The 17,339-nt window shown below is 37.3% G+C and overlaps 1 protein-coding gene across 1 annotated transcript in view; it reads left to right on the top strand.

Moving 5' to 3' along the window:
- The window catches only part of HEPACAM2 (HEPACAM family member 2), a gene marked incomplete at both ends in the record, with an annotated part of 29,332 nt that extends 12,742 nt beyond the window's left edge, over window positions 1-16,590 (top strand). Inside the window, 4 exons of the mRNA XM_083378722.1 lie at window positions 2,331-2,624; window positions 14,317-14,433; window positions 15,470-15,543; window positions 16,462-16,590. Of these exons, the coding sequence (XP_083234848.1) occupies window positions 2,331-2,624; window positions 14,317-14,433; window positions 15,470-15,543; window positions 16,462-16,590 (614 nt within the window). The remainder of the gene's footprint in view (window positions 1-2,330; window positions 2,625-14,316; window positions 14,434-15,469; window positions 15,544-16,461) is intronic.
- Window positions 16,591-17,339: the final 749 nt, after the last annotated feature.

Raw genomic sequence — 17,339 nt, forward strand, 5'->3', positions numbered from 1 at the left:
CAACTGTATTTTTAATACATTTGATTTTTTAAAATTGTATTGTATTATGTGGACCCAATCTATAGCTTCCTTAGTTAAAATAAACTCTGGTTTACCATAAATGGAAATAATACAACATTAGTCAATCATTCTCTGGTTTCCTGAGCATACATAAACTCATACATATGCTTGCTTTTTTATTAGGTAATGGTTCTCACAAACATTAAATTATATTGTTGTTGTTGTTAGTTGTGTAGTTGTGTCTGACCCATTGCGACCCCATGGACAGTGTTCTTCCAGGCCTTCCTGTCCTCTACCATCTTCTGGAGTCCATTTAGGCTCACACCTACTGCTTCAGTGACTCCATCCAGCCACTTCGTTTTCTGTCGTCCCATTCTTCTCTTGCCCTCAACCTTTCCCAGCATTAGGCTCTTCTCCAGTGAGTCCTTCCTTCTCATTAGGTGGCCAAAGTATGTGAGTTTCAACTTCAGGATCTGGCCTTCTAAAGAGCAGTCAGGGTTGATCTCCTCTAGGACTGACCAGCTTCATCGCCTGGCAGTCCAAGGGACTTGCAGGAGTCTTCTCCAGCACCATAGTTCAAAGGCCTCAATTCTTTGGTGCTCAGCCTTAGGGAACACCTGCTGCCGGCATCAACTTCCCTCTGCCCTGTGCGTTCCCACAGAGAGGGCCTCCTCAGGGTGCCACCGGTCAGAGAATGTCGATTGGTGGCCCCCAGGGGGAGATCCTTCTCTGTGGGCGCCCCGGAGCTATGGAATCAGCTACCGGTTGAGCTCCGGACGGCGCCCGATCTTCGCTCCTTTCGCCGCGAGCTAAAAACATACTTTTTTGAACAAGCTGGCCTGGCCTGATGGGGGACTGGGGGGGGGGTTGTTATTGTTATTTTATTGGGGCTTTAAGATGTATTTTTAGTATATGGGCATGTATTTAATTATTTTTTAACTTGTAATCCTGTATTTTTATTCTTGCCCTGTTCACCGCCCTGAGTCCTTTAGGAGAAGGGCGGTATAGAAATATTATTAAATTAAATTAAATTAAATTATGGTCCAACTTTCACAGCCATACATTGCAACTAGGAAAACCATGGCCTTGACTATACGCACTTTTGTTGGCAGGGTGATGTCTCTGCTTTTTAGTGTGTGTCTAGATTTGCCATAGCTTTCCTTCCCAGGAGCAAGCGTCTTTTAATTTCCTGGTTGCAGTCCCCATCTGCAGTGATCTTGGAGCCCAGGAAAATAAAATCTGTCACTACCTCCATTTCTTCCCCATCTATTTGCCAGGAATTGAGAGGGCCAGATGCCATGATCTTGGTTTTCTTAATGTTTAGTTTCAACTCTCCTTCACCCACATCAAGAAGCTCTTTAGTTCCTCTTCACTTTCTGCCATTAGAGTGGTATCATCTGCATATCTTAAACTATACTTGCTTATAGTTTTGTAAATTCAAACTGTGGTTTATAACATCTGAACATCTTCCTTATATGCCAGAAGTACTACTCCTGAAATTCTTTGTCAGACTTCCTGAGAATTCTAGAAATTGTGATCTCAACATAGAGGGAGAATATCACATTGAGGAAAGCTTATGTCAAAATCTTACATGAAATGCAGACAACTGAAGAAACTATGTTTAGCAAATCATGGGCCCAAGCATAGCCTTGTCCCAAGGTTCTAAATGATCAGGTGAAGAATGCTTATGCAGAGGTGGACACTATTATCAAGAAACGAAGACTTATATCAAAACTGACCATAGATTTCTAGGTTTAGTGGCTGAAATTGACATTAATCAAGCAAAAGAAGGGTATTTCTTGACTAGCAAAGAGGCCGTGATGCTAGAAGTACCTGCCAGGTGGTTAGTGGATTAAAAAGATCCCACCTCCACCTCATTGATATAATGGTTCCTGGCTTACCCAATTTTTGTTAATTTTAATTTTTAATGTTTTTATATTTTGTTTTTATAATGCTATACTGTAAGCTGCCCAGAGTTCTTTGAAAGTGAAATGGATGGCTTATAAATTTAATAAATAAATGCTAACATCTCTGATTGCTTGATGTATCAAAAATATTTATGCTAATTACAAGAGAAAACAATGTATATGTCTCTCTCTTTATGTATTTCAATAGTGTTCTGAACCTGAGTGTGTGCATTCCTTCATCCAACAGTGTTGTAATGGACAAGAAAAGACAGGCATTATTTGCAGGAGGCTGAGGATGGGTTAAAGTTATCCTTAGTAAGCAGTTAGTTGGAGTATGTTTGCAATGGACTAAGCAGAATATATGTAAGTCCCATCTGTTGAATCTGTTTTCTTTCTCTCTGTGTCACTGTGATGTTTATGAAGATGGACCCTATGGACTTACCATAAATAATGCCAAAGGCCAGAAAGTAGGGAAAGTGTTTACGCTTGATAAAGGTGATGCTGTTCAGCTGTACTGCTCAGCAGATTCCAATCCACCAAATATTTATTCATGGATCCTGAAGGCAAACAACTCCATACATCCAGTACAATATGGAGAATTTCTAGAAATTGCATCTGAGAAGGTGACACAGAGAACAGAATACATATGCACTGCTTATAACAACATGACTGAAACCCACGTTGAAACCCACATCCTGGTGATAGTAATACCAAAAGGTAAGAATGAATGAATGACAGGTAGACAATAGATATAAGTTTACAGTGTAGAGAATAGCAGTTTGGGAAACGCTGCTCTGTGAGATGTATTGCATCTGCAAAGAAACATTCTGATCCTAAATTATCCCACAGGATACATATTGTTATATGCAGAATGTTCAAATTTTCTTTTCTTCAGTACATATGTAAAAGTTACTGTTTTTAAGACATTTCTTATCCTTGGATGTGTTAAGACATTCTCCTAAGAATGGAAGCGAAACAGAGCTTTTACGCATTGTAGTATGGTTGCATATTATTCTTTAACATCACACTATTTAATGTAGTTATTTGATGATATTTGTGCCAGCATATCAAGATTTAAGATTTATCTATTTGTATTTCAGAAGTTCCAAATGGATCAACAATGATAAATCAACTGTATATTGCTTTATGATACATTATTATATTGAGTAGTTCAAACCTACAAACCTCCATTGTTTGATCCAGATTGCTGTCAGTCTCAGTATGGCCAATAATTAAAAATAATAATTTCTAAATGGTCAGAGATTGCCTACCCTTTCTTTAAGCTCATGTAATGGAAGAAGACAACTACATCTAAAAGAAAGAAATAGACTAGGTCCCTCCCCAAAAAGCATTTGATTTCATTTTAAGTTATATTTATGAAATATAAATGATATGATTGCTTCCAACTATTATTTAAATGATCGCAATTTTGTGACAATTTAAAAAAATCTCTAATGGCCCCATCCAAGGTTTTGGGGATTTGAAGGTAAGCCTAGGGCAGGGGTAGGCAAGCTTGGCTCTTTTATGACTTGTGGACTTCAATTGCTAGAATATTCTGGCAGTTGAAGTCCACAAGTCATAAAAGTTTAAGTTTAAGTTTATTGAATTTATATACCACCCTTTTCCCGTAGGACTCAGGGCGGTTTACAAAGTATTTAAAAACGTCAATGCAATACAAAAGTTAAAAACAGTTAAAAATAATTAAATTTGATCCCTGAAAAAAATATAAAACCCCATTTAAAAACTCTCAGCCTGGGCCGTAAAGCTCAAAGAGCCAGGTCTTCAGGTCCCGGCGGAATGACCGAAGGTCAGGGGCAGTCCTAAGCTCCACAGGCAGCTGGTTCCAAAGGGCAGGTGCACCCACTGAGAAGGCTCTCCCCCTGGGTGTTATCCACCAGCAGTCTTTTACCGGCGGCACCCTGAGAAGGCCTTCCATGTGGGAGCACACAGGACGAAGGGAACTTGATGCCTCAAATATCCCGGACCCAAGCCATTTAGGGCTTTATAGGTCATCACCAGCACCTTGAATCTCACCCGGAGGGCAACCGGAAGCCAATGCAGCTCGCGGAGTAGAGGTGTTACATGGGAGTATTGGGAAACCCTCATCACAACTCGCGCAGCAGCATTCTGCACCAGCTGAAGCCTCCGAGTGGTCCTCGAGGGCAGCCCCATATAGAGAGCATTGCAGTAGTCTAACCGGGAGGTCACGAGTGCATGGGTGACTGTGCGTAGGGCATCTCGGTCCAGATAGGGTCGCAACTGGCGCACCAGGCGAACCTGGGCAAAATAAAAGAGCCAAGCTTGCCTACCCCTGGCCTAGGGCATCTACAAATTGTATTGTCTTCCCAACCCCCACTCCTCCCCCCAGGTTTAAATAGACAGAACAATCTTCCTTCTCCTTCTCTCAGTTTCTTCAGTAAACACTGGTAGAATTGTGATAGGTTCATCATCTTATCCCACATTCTGTGGCATAAACATACCTTGTTAAGTATTTTTTAAGCAGGTTGTCCTCATTATGTTCGTCTGAAGCAACCTTTAGTCTGACTTAAACTCTTTTGATAGTAAAGTTCCGGTTCTGAAGCAATTTTGTTAATTAGCATGATGCCTTACAGTACATTTCCCAAGCTTATTTGTCTCCCGCACCACAAAATTCTGTGCCATTTGTGAATAGCAGCTGCCTATTGTATAGAGGGATTTAGTGTAATAGTACATAAAAAATTTCTTTCAGGCATGTTAAAAGGACAACAGGTTAGAACTGTATAGTGAAACCAATATTAGGTTGAACCAGACAGACAGACTGACAGACAAATTGGTGTTTCAGAGTAAAAACTAAGTGACTAAAAATGGTTTGGCATTGGTAGAACATTTAGCATTTTTAAACAAAAGTCTAACATTAGGCAGACTGACTTATCAGAAAAAGAAGCACATTGTTAGTTATTACATATGAAATGTTAGTTTGCTATGTGATCAGGAGATACAGCAGGGGTCTTCAAACCTGGCCCTTTTATGACTTGTGGACTTCAACTCCCAGAATTCCTCAGCCAGCATCCTGGCTGAGCAATTCTGGGAGTCGAAGTCCACAAGTCATAAAAGGGCCAAGTTTGAAGACCCCTGAGATAGAGGAACCAGTATTTTCTGTGGTATGAAGGACTCAGAAAAAAATGGATCCTGGATTTAACTGACAAGGGTGGTCCTTGGTGCTTTCCTTCTTTCTTTCAAGAAAACAACCAAGTTCAGAGAGCCTCAAGGACCCCTCATTTCAACCCAGAGCTATAAATATTCTCCTTTATTCGCAAGCAAGGTCTTATAAGAAAAGCTGACTGTATTAAAGACTGCTACACTCCACAGAGCACTCCCCCACTTCCTTTTCAACATCTACATAGAACTGCTGAGAAGTTATTCCCAGTTTGAGGTTGAGTACACTCCGTGTCTTGTCCCTTTAAAAACAACTTATCTCTGTCTACTTGCTCCTTCAAAATACAGAGAAAAAAGTGAAATCAACATCACTTCTCTTTCTGAAGCCTTTTCCCCTCCAGATTGACACTTATTTATAAAGGGTAAGGGATCAGTAATGTTTTCCTTCATGCCATAAAGCAATATGTGGAGTATTATATAAAAATGTGTCTACATGAATTAAACACTTGCCTGGTGACACCTGAAGTGATAAATTATTATTTTTCTTTCTCAAATAGATTAGCTGTGTTTGTTAATCTAGCATCTATACTAAATGTTTTTTCCCCCTCTCAATCCTATTCAATTAGTGTGAAAATAATATCTCTGAACAAATTCCCTATTCATTTTGGAAGCTTCTGTAGAATTGTGAAAAGTTTCTGAACATGATTAGCAGAACCAAAACTGGAAGCACTGGACTTTATCTCTAGCACACAGATGCCTTATCAGTGAAATAAGCAAATTTGTGAAACCATGGTTACATCTTATCTTTTTCATATTTACATTTACTAAATTAGGGGATTAAATATATTTAACTAAAGATAGGCATTTTAGGAGACAAATATAATTTGTCCTGGCACCAGGCAAAATGTTCACCATGAAGAAAATATATACATAAGAGGCAACACAAATTAACTTTTAGATATATAAACACACACACACACACACACACACACACACACACACACACAGGGTCTCTCTATTATGAATACACTTTCACCATGTTGTTACCAGATATATCTATTCTTCTCCAGGAAAAACTAAATCCATTAGCAACACAGTAGAATATGATTATTCAGCAGCTACAGCAGCATTGTTTTCTTTTCCTCTTTAAGCAATTTTATAGTTGTTGTTGTTGTTTTAAAATTTTTTTTGCTATATCTACCTTAAACTAAATCTGCTAGGTTCATGCACAAAGCCATGGTTTATTTAATAAACCATAAGTGGAAAGGCTCACAACATTATGCTAGGCTGTGATTCATAAATCACAATAGTAATGACCCAAGTGTGTGTAATGTAGGAATAAGATACCGATTAGAAAACCTGAGCTGGAAATTCCTTTCAGCCATGAAGTCCACTGGATAATTTTAAGACAACTTAATTTAATGAACATACCTGCTTCATATATCATGCTAAAACCATGCTTTACTTAAATATAATTTATTAACAAGCTGGATGCATTGATATATTCCACTAAACCAGACATGTCAAACTCGTGACTTCACTGACATCGTGCAATGTATTGGAGCTTTTTTTTTTCCCATTGCCGGCAATGGGGTGGGTGCGTTTTTGGGATGATGTGTCTGGCCCATGGGCCGGCAGTTTGACACCCTTGCACTAAACAATGAACCACAATAGGTAGTTTGCACAAAATGTAGCCAAAACCCAGCTGTAGTTCTCTAGCATGAATAAAGTAAAAGAGTTTGAAGAACTATAAATATTTCCTTGAAGAATATAAGCTACAGTTAATAAATAAAGCCAATTTTATTTAATTAGTAAATTATAGTTAATTATAGTTTAATACACAGTGTGAACCAGCATCAGAACCAAATCAAGTATAATGCAATTTCAGTGATTCATCCCTAATGATGCATTGAACTCTATCCAGTTTTGTATGGATACAATGATTGTATCAAATGATTTACACTCTGTTTTCTACTAATAAATTTGGTCTCTGAATTTTGCATAGAATGGAAACTGGTTTTAGCTGTTGCAGACACATTTACAACAATTGAGACATTTAAAAAAGTGCTTTTGGGTCCAGCAAAGTGAGCTGATGCTGGAACTCAGGTACAAGTTAAAACCTCTGGTGAATTCTATTTTGCTCTTCCACACTTAATTTAAAATTTAATTTAAAATTACTACGGGGATATTCTAAAGTTTAAAATTGGTTAGAACTATCCTTCCTATTTCCTGCCATTTATCTCTAGTGATTAATGAAGTATTTGCAATTACTTTATAATTACTAAAACATTTAGTTTGTAAGAGGATATTAGCTACTGTTGGGTTTTTTTTATTTTGTCCCTTCAAATGTGCAGCAGCAGAAATACATAATTTCATGTTTCATGCCTTGTTTCATGTCTCAACGCTTTAACATTGCTAAGGGAATGATATCTGCAAAAATCTAGACAACTCTTGGTAGAAATCTCTGACTTCTTTGCTGCTAAAGAAAGCTGTAATATTTGGGCAGAATGCAGGAATGGTAGTTCAAGCAAATAAAAAAGGATCTTCTATTGTCTTTCTTCTATAGCAAGATGGTCTTTGCACATTCTTTAGTCTTAAAGGCTTCAGGATTTTGTTTACTTGTCTCATTTATCCAGGTTTGTACACATTGCTAGCATTTGAGCTTAATTCAGAGAAAGAGCAACAAGGATTTCAATTTCCTTTTTTGATGCAGGAACCATTTTTTTTCTCTAGCTCCTTTTCCTGCTGTTCTATTTTTGTTCCTAGTTTTCTGTTTGCCTCTCAAGTCTAAAAAGAGATATCCTGCAAGAGGAGACGGCAGCTGTAAACTGTGACAAGGCAGTATGCATTCTGGATGGAACTTACATTTTGGGTTTGATTTATGATACTATATGGAGTTGGCCAGGATGGCTTTTGGAACAAACCTAGTTATGTTGTCAGGAATAAAAGTAAAAGTAGATTTTATAAACAATGTCACAACATGTTGAATAAGCAACCCAACATATTCATACATTAATACTTTTAATCTAAAATCATCTCTAGCTGTTGTTTTCCTAAGTAGTTTCTTAACCTTAATTTTAAGATATGTGGACTTCGATTCCCATAAATCTCCAGCCAACCAGGAATTTTTGTACGGACTTGAGATCAAAAATTCCATATTAGGAAGACATATACCCCTATCAGAGAAAAAAGCAAACCATTTATGTGATCAGACTTATGTATTAAATCCTATGGAGGTCTTTTACCATATTCTTCATGTGTAATCCTTTCTCTGGATATCTTGCATTATTTTCTTCATGGTCAAACAATGGCTCCCTACTTAGGCTTCATCTAATTTTTTAATAATGTTCCAGTACTAGTTTTTTCATTGCTATAGATTTCAAAAGGTGTTTTTTTATGTTCTCCAAGTTGTTAGAAGTAGGGATGAACTGTGAGTATCCCCTAATGGCTACCTACAAGCACAGCAAATGCTTTTAATGAGTAACAAAATAAATCCTCGTTAACAATTTCATCTGCAAAAATGACTTTTTGAAAATAACAATTTCAAGTGGTTTTCCTGTTCAAGAAGAAGGAGCAATTAAATATTTTTTGCATGTTTGTTCTTTGTCACCTCAGTGAAAGGCTGGAACAGAATACATAATTATTATTTTTTTGAAACCCAGAGGTAAGTAGTCATTTAAGGTAATATTGAGTGTAAGGCAGTTCTTAGATTCCCCTAGGTGAGAGATGTCTGTAGAAAGAAACTACCTACAGTGTATTTCTCTTATCTCTTGCCATTCCTTTACAGTATTCAAAACATCAAGTTTAACTTTATTGATTATTCTCCTTCAATGGTACTTTATTGATTAGTCAGTTGACCATTATCAAAAAACAATGGGCACGGATTGCAACAAAGTAGAATAAAACAAGATAAAATGAAGAAAGAAGAAAGTTAAAATATAACAAAATAAAATAAAATAGTGTAAGATAAAATAGAATATAGAAACATAAGTACTAATATAGAAATCAGTACTTGTTTAGGTAAATGAACCCAGCTTTACATTGCAACCAATGTGCTCCATAAAATGTATTCAGTTAGTTGAACAGTCTCGAATAAAAGCAGTTCAAATGATAACATGCATTTGTGCTTTGAAGGAATTTAGGTGATATTTTGTTAGAGACCCAGTGGGTAGTTCTATTAACTAATGTCTATGAATTTTGAGCCCTTGGTGGGACAGTACTCCTTACTGTTTCTCCTTCCCAATCTCACAGAGAGTATTCTGAAACTGCTTGAAATTAGCTGTGCGAACTCTCATATCAGAATGTCAAGAACAAGTGAAGTATCCTGATAACTATTTGGTGTTCCCTCTAGCCAATCGTTTGCCATTTAGTCAAAGCCACAATATCTTAGTAGAATCTAGGGTAGCAGAACATCATAAAATAGAGATAAAAATAAATGTAAGCTGATAATAGGAGAGCAAGCTACTGGCCAAATATTGTTCTTTTTGCACATTTCTTTTTTCCTGAAAGCTCTGATGATGACATGATACAATTGTTTGCAATCAAGCATTTTCCCCAAGAGTTGCAACCATAGCTATAGGTATACTCAGTGCTTTTTTTGTCATAAAACACCCAGAAGGGAGTTCCAGCACCTTTTTTGGATGGAAACTTGTAGGGTAGGCAAGGCAGTTTGTATGACAAGTGTGAGTTCCGGCACCTTTTTCTTTTACAAAAAAAGCACTGGTTATACTGAACAGATAGTCATTGTTTAACAACTGTCTCATATAGTAATCACTCACAGCTGATAATATTGAAAAAGTAACTTTACGACCACTTCTCTAATTATGATCTTTGCAGGTCTGCAGTGCAAAAGAAATCTGAACTAAGATTATATTTCACTTACTGTAGCAACCATTTTATTTAACAACTGAATTGTTGGTTCCAGTTGTATTCATTCAGCAAAGACTACCTATAGAGCCTCTTTATGTGTATCTGATTGTTGTTAGCTGCGAAGTCGTGTCCGACCCATCGCGACCCTATGGACAACATTCCTCCAGGCCTTCCTGTCCTCTACCATCTTCTGGAGTCCATTTAAGCTCATGCCTACTGCTTCAGTGACTCCATCCAGCCACCTCATTCTCTGTCGTCCCCTTCTTCTATTGCCCTCAATCTTTCCCAGCATTAGGCTCTTCTCCAGTGAGTCCTTCCTTCTCATTAGGTGGCCAAAGTATTTGAGTTTTAAATTCAGGATCTGGCCTTCTAAAGAGCAGTCAGGGTTGATCTCCTCTAGGACTGACTAGTTTGATCGCCTTGCAGTCCAAGGGACTCGCAGGAGTCTTCTCCAGCACCATAGTTCAAAGTCTTCAAATCTTTAGCGCTCAGCATTTTGTATGGTCCAACTTTCACTGCCATACATTGCAACTGGGAAGACCATAGCCTTGACTATACACACTTTTGTTGACAGGGTGATGTCTCTGCTTTTTAGTGTGCTGTCTAGATTTGCCATGGCTTTCCTCCCCAGAAGCAAGCATCTTTTAATTTCTTGGCTGCAGTCCCCATCTGCAGTGATCTTGGAGCCCAGGAAAATAAAATCTGTCACTACCTCCATTTCTTTCCCCATCTATTTGCCAGGAATTGAGAGGGCCGGATGCCATAATCTTGGTTTTCTTAATGTTAAGTTTCAACCCAAGTTTTGCACTCTTTCTTCACCCGCAACAAGAGGCTCTTTAGTTCTTCACTTTCTGCCATTAGAGTGATATCATCTGCATATCTTAGGTTGTTGATGTTTCTTCCGGCAATCTTAATTCCAACTTTTGATTCATCTAGCCCTGCCTTTCTCATGATGTGCTCTGCATATAAGTTAAGTAGACAGGGCGACGGTATACAGCCTTGCCGGACTCCTTTCCAATTTTGAACCAATCAGTGGTTCTGTGTCCAGTTCTCACTGTTGCTTCTTGACCCGCATATAGGTTTCTCAAGAGACAAATAAGATGGTCTGGTACGCCCATCTCTTTAAGAACTTGCCAGAGTTTGTTATGATCCACACAATCAAAGGCTTTAGCATAGTTAATGAAGCAGAAGTAGATGTTTTTCTGGAACTCTCTAGCTTTCTCCATGATCCAGTGTATGTTGGCAATTTGATCTCTAGTTCCTCTGCCTCTTCGAAATCCTGCCTGTACTTCTGGTAGTTCTCGATCCACATACTGCTGGAGTCTAGCTTGTAGGATTTTAAGCATAACTTTACTAGCATGTGAAATGAGTGCAATGGTGCGATAGTTTGAACATTCTTTGGCACTGCCTTTCTTTGAAATTGGAATGTAAACTGATCTTTTCCAATCCTGTGGCCACTGTTGAGTTTTCCAAATTTGCTGGCAAATTGAGTGTAGCACTTTTACTGCATCGTCTTTTAAGATTTTGAATAGCTCAGCTGGAATATTGTCACCTCCACTAGCTTTGTTGTTGCTCAACTTTTCTAAGGCCCACTTCACTTCACATTCTAGGATGTCTGGCTTGTGGTCAGTGACCACCTCATTGTGATTATCAGGGACATTAAGCTCATTCTTGTATAGTTCTTCTGTGTAATTTTGTCACCTCTTCTTAATCTCTTCTGCCTCTGTTATGTCCCTGCCATTTTGGTCCTTTATCATGCCCATTTTTGCATGAAACGTTCTCTTCATGTCTCCAATTTTCTTGAAAAGATCTCTGGTCCTCCCTATTCTATTGTTTTCTTCTATTTGCACTGTTCATTTAAGAGGGCATTCTTATCTCTTCTAGCTATTCTCTGGAATTCTGCATTCAATTGGGCGTATCTTTCTTTTTCTCCTTTGCCTTTCACTTCCCTCCTTTCCTCAGCTATTTGCAAAGCTTCCTCAGACAGCCATTTTGCTTTCTTGGATTTCTTTTTCTTTGGGATGGTTATGGTTGCTACCTGTTGTACAATGTTGCGAACCTCTGTCCATAGTTCTTCAGGCACTCTGTCTACCAGATCTAATTCCTTAAATCTATTTGTCACCTCTACTGTATATTCAACAGGGATATGATTTAATTCATACCTAAGTGGCCTAGTGCTTTCCCCTACTTTCTTCAGTTTAAGTCTAAACTTTGCAATGAGAAGCTCATGGTCTGTGCCACAGTCAGCTCCTGGTCTTGTTTTTACTGACTGTATAAAGCTTCTCCATCTTTGGCTGCAGAGCATATAGTCAATCTGATTTCTGTGTTGACCATCTGGTGATGTCCATTTGTAGAGCCGTCTCTTGGGTTGTTGGAAAAGAGTGTTTGCTATGAGCATCGTATTCTCTTGACAAAATTCTATCAGCCTGTCCCCTGCTTCATTTTGTACTCCAAGGCCAAACTTGCCTGTTATTCCAGTTATCTTTTGGCTTCCTACTTTAGGATTCCAATGCCCCATGATGATAAGGACATCATTTTTTGGTGTTAGTTCTATAAGGTGCTGTAGGGCTTCATAGAACCGGTCAATTTCATCCTCTTCAGCACTGGTGGTTGGGGCATAGACTTGGACTACTGTGATATTGAATGGTTTGCCTTGGATTCGAACTGAGATCATTCTGTCATTTTGAGGATTGTATCCCAATATTGCTTTTCTTACTCTTTTATTGACTATGAAGGCTACTCCATTTCTTCTGAGGGATTCTTGCCCGCAGTAGTATACCTGATGGTCATCTGAATTAAATTCACCCATTCCTGTCCATTTTAGTTCCCTGATTCCTAAGAGGTCGATGTTCAGTCTTGTCATCTCTTGTTTGACCACGTCCAGCTTGCCTTGATTCATGGATCTTACATTCCAGGTTCCTATGGAGAAAAAATCTTTACAGCATCGGACTTTCCTTTCACCACCAGACACATCCACAGCTGAGCATCCTTTCGGCTTTGGCCCAGTCGCTTCATTCTTTCTGGTGCTACTATTACTAGCCCTCTGCTCTTCCCCAGTAGCATATTGGACGCCTTCCGACCTGAGGGGCTCATCTTCCAGTGTCATATCGTTTTGTCTTTTGGTGCTGTCCATGGGGTTTTCATGGCAATGATACTGGAGTGGGTTGCCATTTCCTTCTCCAGTGGATCACGTTTTGTCAGAACTCTGTGCTATAACCTTTCCATCTTGGGTGGCCCTGCACGGCATAGCTCATAGCTTCATTGAATTACACAAGCCCCTTCACCACGACATGGCAGTAATCCATGAAGGGAGTGTATCTGATTACGAAGAGACTAAGAGAACTTAGGATCTAAAAGTAAAGATGGAGCGAAAGTTCAGGGCACCATACTTATATAACAGCATTTTTTAATTCTAAAACTGATTGAAATAGACTATGAGAATTAAAATTCGATTCTCAGATAATATTGTTTCTGAAATTGATTAGGGAGTTCTGAGTTTATTTAGGGTGACATGAGAACAAATATAGGGAAAAATTGCATGACTTAAATTCCATGAAATTCAAACCAGGCAAATTACAAAATGGAAGGTTTATAATTTGAATTATGCAGCAACCCAGCAGAAGAAATTCACTTCTGCTGCCCAAGATGGATGATGATGTGGGAACAAAGTAATGGAATCCTAATGCTGTATTGGTACAAATGGCAGATGTAAACAAACTCTTAGTTATTATTTGTTTTTTCCAGAATCAATTAATTAAATATCCCATTATGCTTGCTTTTATGAGAATGAAAGAAAAATGAATGAGTGTGTGTGTTAAATGTTGATAACATAAAAGTTGAGAAATTGTGCTGTGATTGACCAAAAAATGGAATAAAGAAATTTGACTTAATATTTTATATGTTACTAAAACCAAAATAACAACTGTATTAGGTACCAGTTGTCCCTAAAATATTGTCCCTTCATGTACATAGTCACAAAATATGTGAATTTGTTTTCACCATTGTAATATAATAGGCACCCAGCTTTTCCAGCATTTGGGTTTGTATTTTTGGAGAACAGCTCCGTCAATGGTTGGTATTGATTATTTTTACTAAGGATGATAGAACATGTAATCCAGCTATATCTGAATGTCAACACTGAGAGAAGATGCCATAGAAGCACCTTTAATCTATACCTAATCTAAATGCAGGGTTTTATTAATATTCTTGTTTGTCTGATCAACAAGAGATACTAACTTTAGATGTTCTGGGGTCACCTAAATCAAACGTAAGCAGTTTTGTATCTGATGTTCTGATTTAAAAAAAAATAATTTAAAGAAATTTTATGAATGTTATACTATATGTCTATTCAGGATTATCTCACAATTAACTATCAAAGATTAATTTCTGTCCTTCTCTGTTATAGGACTGGATCAGAAAGGGAAATATTTGTCACCTCTAGCAATAATAACTGGAATTTCATTATTTTTGATAGTATCAATATGTATTTTCGCAATATGGAGACGATTTCAGCCACATAAAGGTATGTTAAATGAAAACCTATTACCTTCAAAGTTTCTATAAATTATACTTTTTAAAAACAATTTTTATTTTCTTTCTTTTTTGCAGTAATACAGCACAAATTGAACAGGTAGAACACTAAATTATTCTTTTTATATGAACTCTACATAAACTTTTTTTAAAAAAAAAAATCTGCTATATACTAATACTACATAAAATTTAAAATACTTCCATTTTTTAGAAAAGGCCCCAGGACTAAAGCATGTTACCGAAAAGGACAAACTGTTTCAGGTAATATAAGTATAAAATAGAAACATATCCATCATAAACTAGAAAGAGAGATATATAAACAGGCAGAAAGACATAGATGATAGACAGTTGGATAGAATGGGCTGTTGGCCACTCTACAATATAAGTGCTAGGGACGCCTGTCAAGTGACAAATTTTCTTATCTTTGCCTTTTATGGAGAAGGGCAGATGCATTTACTTTGGAACAAAGATCTGGATTATAGCTTTTCATATTTTTTTAAATTAAAAAAAACCCTTTTTGTACCAGAAATATGCTTGGAATTATGCTGGAGACTAGTATTTATTTTGCAGTATGCCTGATTCCCGTTTTTTAAATTAATATGTAAAAAGTCAAACAGATGAGTCGGGCAACTTGGGGGATATCAAGGAAAGTAAGTGCAGGGACATGGATATATACACATAAACACACAAACACACATATACAATTTCTTACAAATATGAAGGCAAAAATATAAAGTTTCTATGTGCTTCATCTACTTTGGAACAAAATTAGTGTTTGAGGACAAATAAGGATGATTTTTTTTTCCACTTTTATATATTTACTTTGTGGGGAAAGTGTGAACTTCTTTTCTGAACTTCTGTTTTGTTTTAATGTTTTACATGGAACATCATAGACATAACTGTCATTCTATTACTTCCATTCTCTTACTCAAATGTTCCAGCATTCAACTTTTTCTTAATATTTCATTGGAATTCAACTTGAAGTGTAATATAGTACAACTCATCATAATTCATGTTTTTATTTTTAGGACATGAAAATGCAATGAGAGATTTTGGAGTATACGAATTTATTGCACTCCCAGATTCTGCAGAAAACCCACGGGTAAGTGAGTGTATAATGAAATAGACATATTTGAAGAATCAGTACTGTCTGTAAAATGGGATTATAAAATAATTTAAAGATTCCCCAAACTAGAAATCCTATAAATCCATGTTTTGAGAACTTACTTTATTTTCCACTTGTACATTCAGTTCTTCCCCCTGCAAGATCATAGGAGTTAAAGTCCTCTTAAACCTGTGATGGTGCTAAAAGAGTACTACTTATGACGGGCCCTTGAAGTGTCAACAGTTGCAGCATTTCCATGTTACTTGAATGTAATCCATATGCTCAGCTATCAGCCCAAATTTCTGACTGTCAGAATTCCAGCTGTTCATACGATTGTGATTTACAACCTTCCCTGTCAGCTTCCCATAAGCAAAGTCAATGTGAAACCAGCAGGAAGTTGGAAAATGTGGTCATGTGAAGCCCTTGCTTAACTTTGGTATCTGGGGACTGCTGGAACCATTATCGCTAGTGGGGTGGTCGTATGACATTATAATTGCACTTCTTAGCAATTGACATTCCAGTCCCAATGACCAATGTTAAGGGAGGACTACCTGTAATTTCTGTGCCTCTCCCAATTTATCTTCATATCAACAAACTTGTTAGGTATTTTAGGCTGGAAAAGTGACAGACCTAAAATATCTCATTGAGACTCATGGGGTGCAAAAAGTAGTTTGCTCTGTCTTAATCCATCAGTTCCACCATTTTCCATATTGACTATACTTACTTTATTTATTTATTTTGTGGATGTTTTTACAGCTTTAATATTTTTTAATTGTTTCATAATTTTAGAATTGTAAGCCACCCAGAATCACTTGGTTGAATTGGTTGACTATAGAAACTGAATGAATGAATGAATGGGCTTTTATTATGGTCTTGCTTATTTATTTAAATAAAATTGTAACCTGCTTCTTTCAGGTACCAAGACTGCGTGTTACTGACTTTAATGTTACTGACTCTGATGTTGGGCAAAGTCAGGATATTAATGTTACAGTTTATGAAGTTGTTCATCCTGTTCCTCAACCAAATGAAGAACCACAAGAGTAAGTTCATAATGCTGAACATATATTAAGAAAGACATCTGTTTGGGCCCTACAAAACTTCCAACAGTGATATCTGTCTTTTTTATCAAGTCCACCAACCTTGTTGCTGATAGTCCTCATGTCTTGCTTTACCTTTTCCTATACGTAAAACATAATATTCTTTAAATTTCTTAAGGACTGTGACATAGAAGAGAAAGTTGAGTGCTTATTCTCTGTTACCATAGACAGAATTATTAAATTCAGTGGGTTTATGTAACAAGAGGATAGTGTTCAGCTGAATAATTTGATAATGATAATATTGTCTGAGAGTATTGCTAATTACCTAGAATTAGGAATTGACTTTCTCATCTTGAAAATGTTTTAATTCTATATTTCCTGTGTCAAACAGGGAATGAATTAAATAGCCTTCAAGTTCCCCTTCCCCCAAATACTCCCTTCAAAGTTCTTTGAGATTTACAGTATAATCTCTATGCATGTTTCCTAATTGCACTGAATTCGTTGGAATTTGCTGCCAAGCTCAATTATATTGGGGAAGGGAATAAACCTTGGAAATCATTTTGTTGTTGTCAAACAATTCTGATAGTCACAGCATATTCCTATACATAGTCCTGGAATAAAATAATTCTGACCTCAGAAAGTCAGGCTACATTTATACATCACCTAAAAATGTTGTTTTATTCTCATGATGACCACTCAAGCTATGTATTTGTTAAACATAGTTTATGGCTTAGTATTATGTGGGAGGCCACTCCA

This window comes from Vipera ursinii, assembly GCF_947247035.1.
Source record: "Vipera ursinii genome assembly, chromosome: Z".
In the NCBI taxonomy this organism is placed as follows: Eukaryota; Metazoa; Chordata; class Lepidosauria; order Squamata; family Viperidae; genus Vipera; species Vipera ursinii.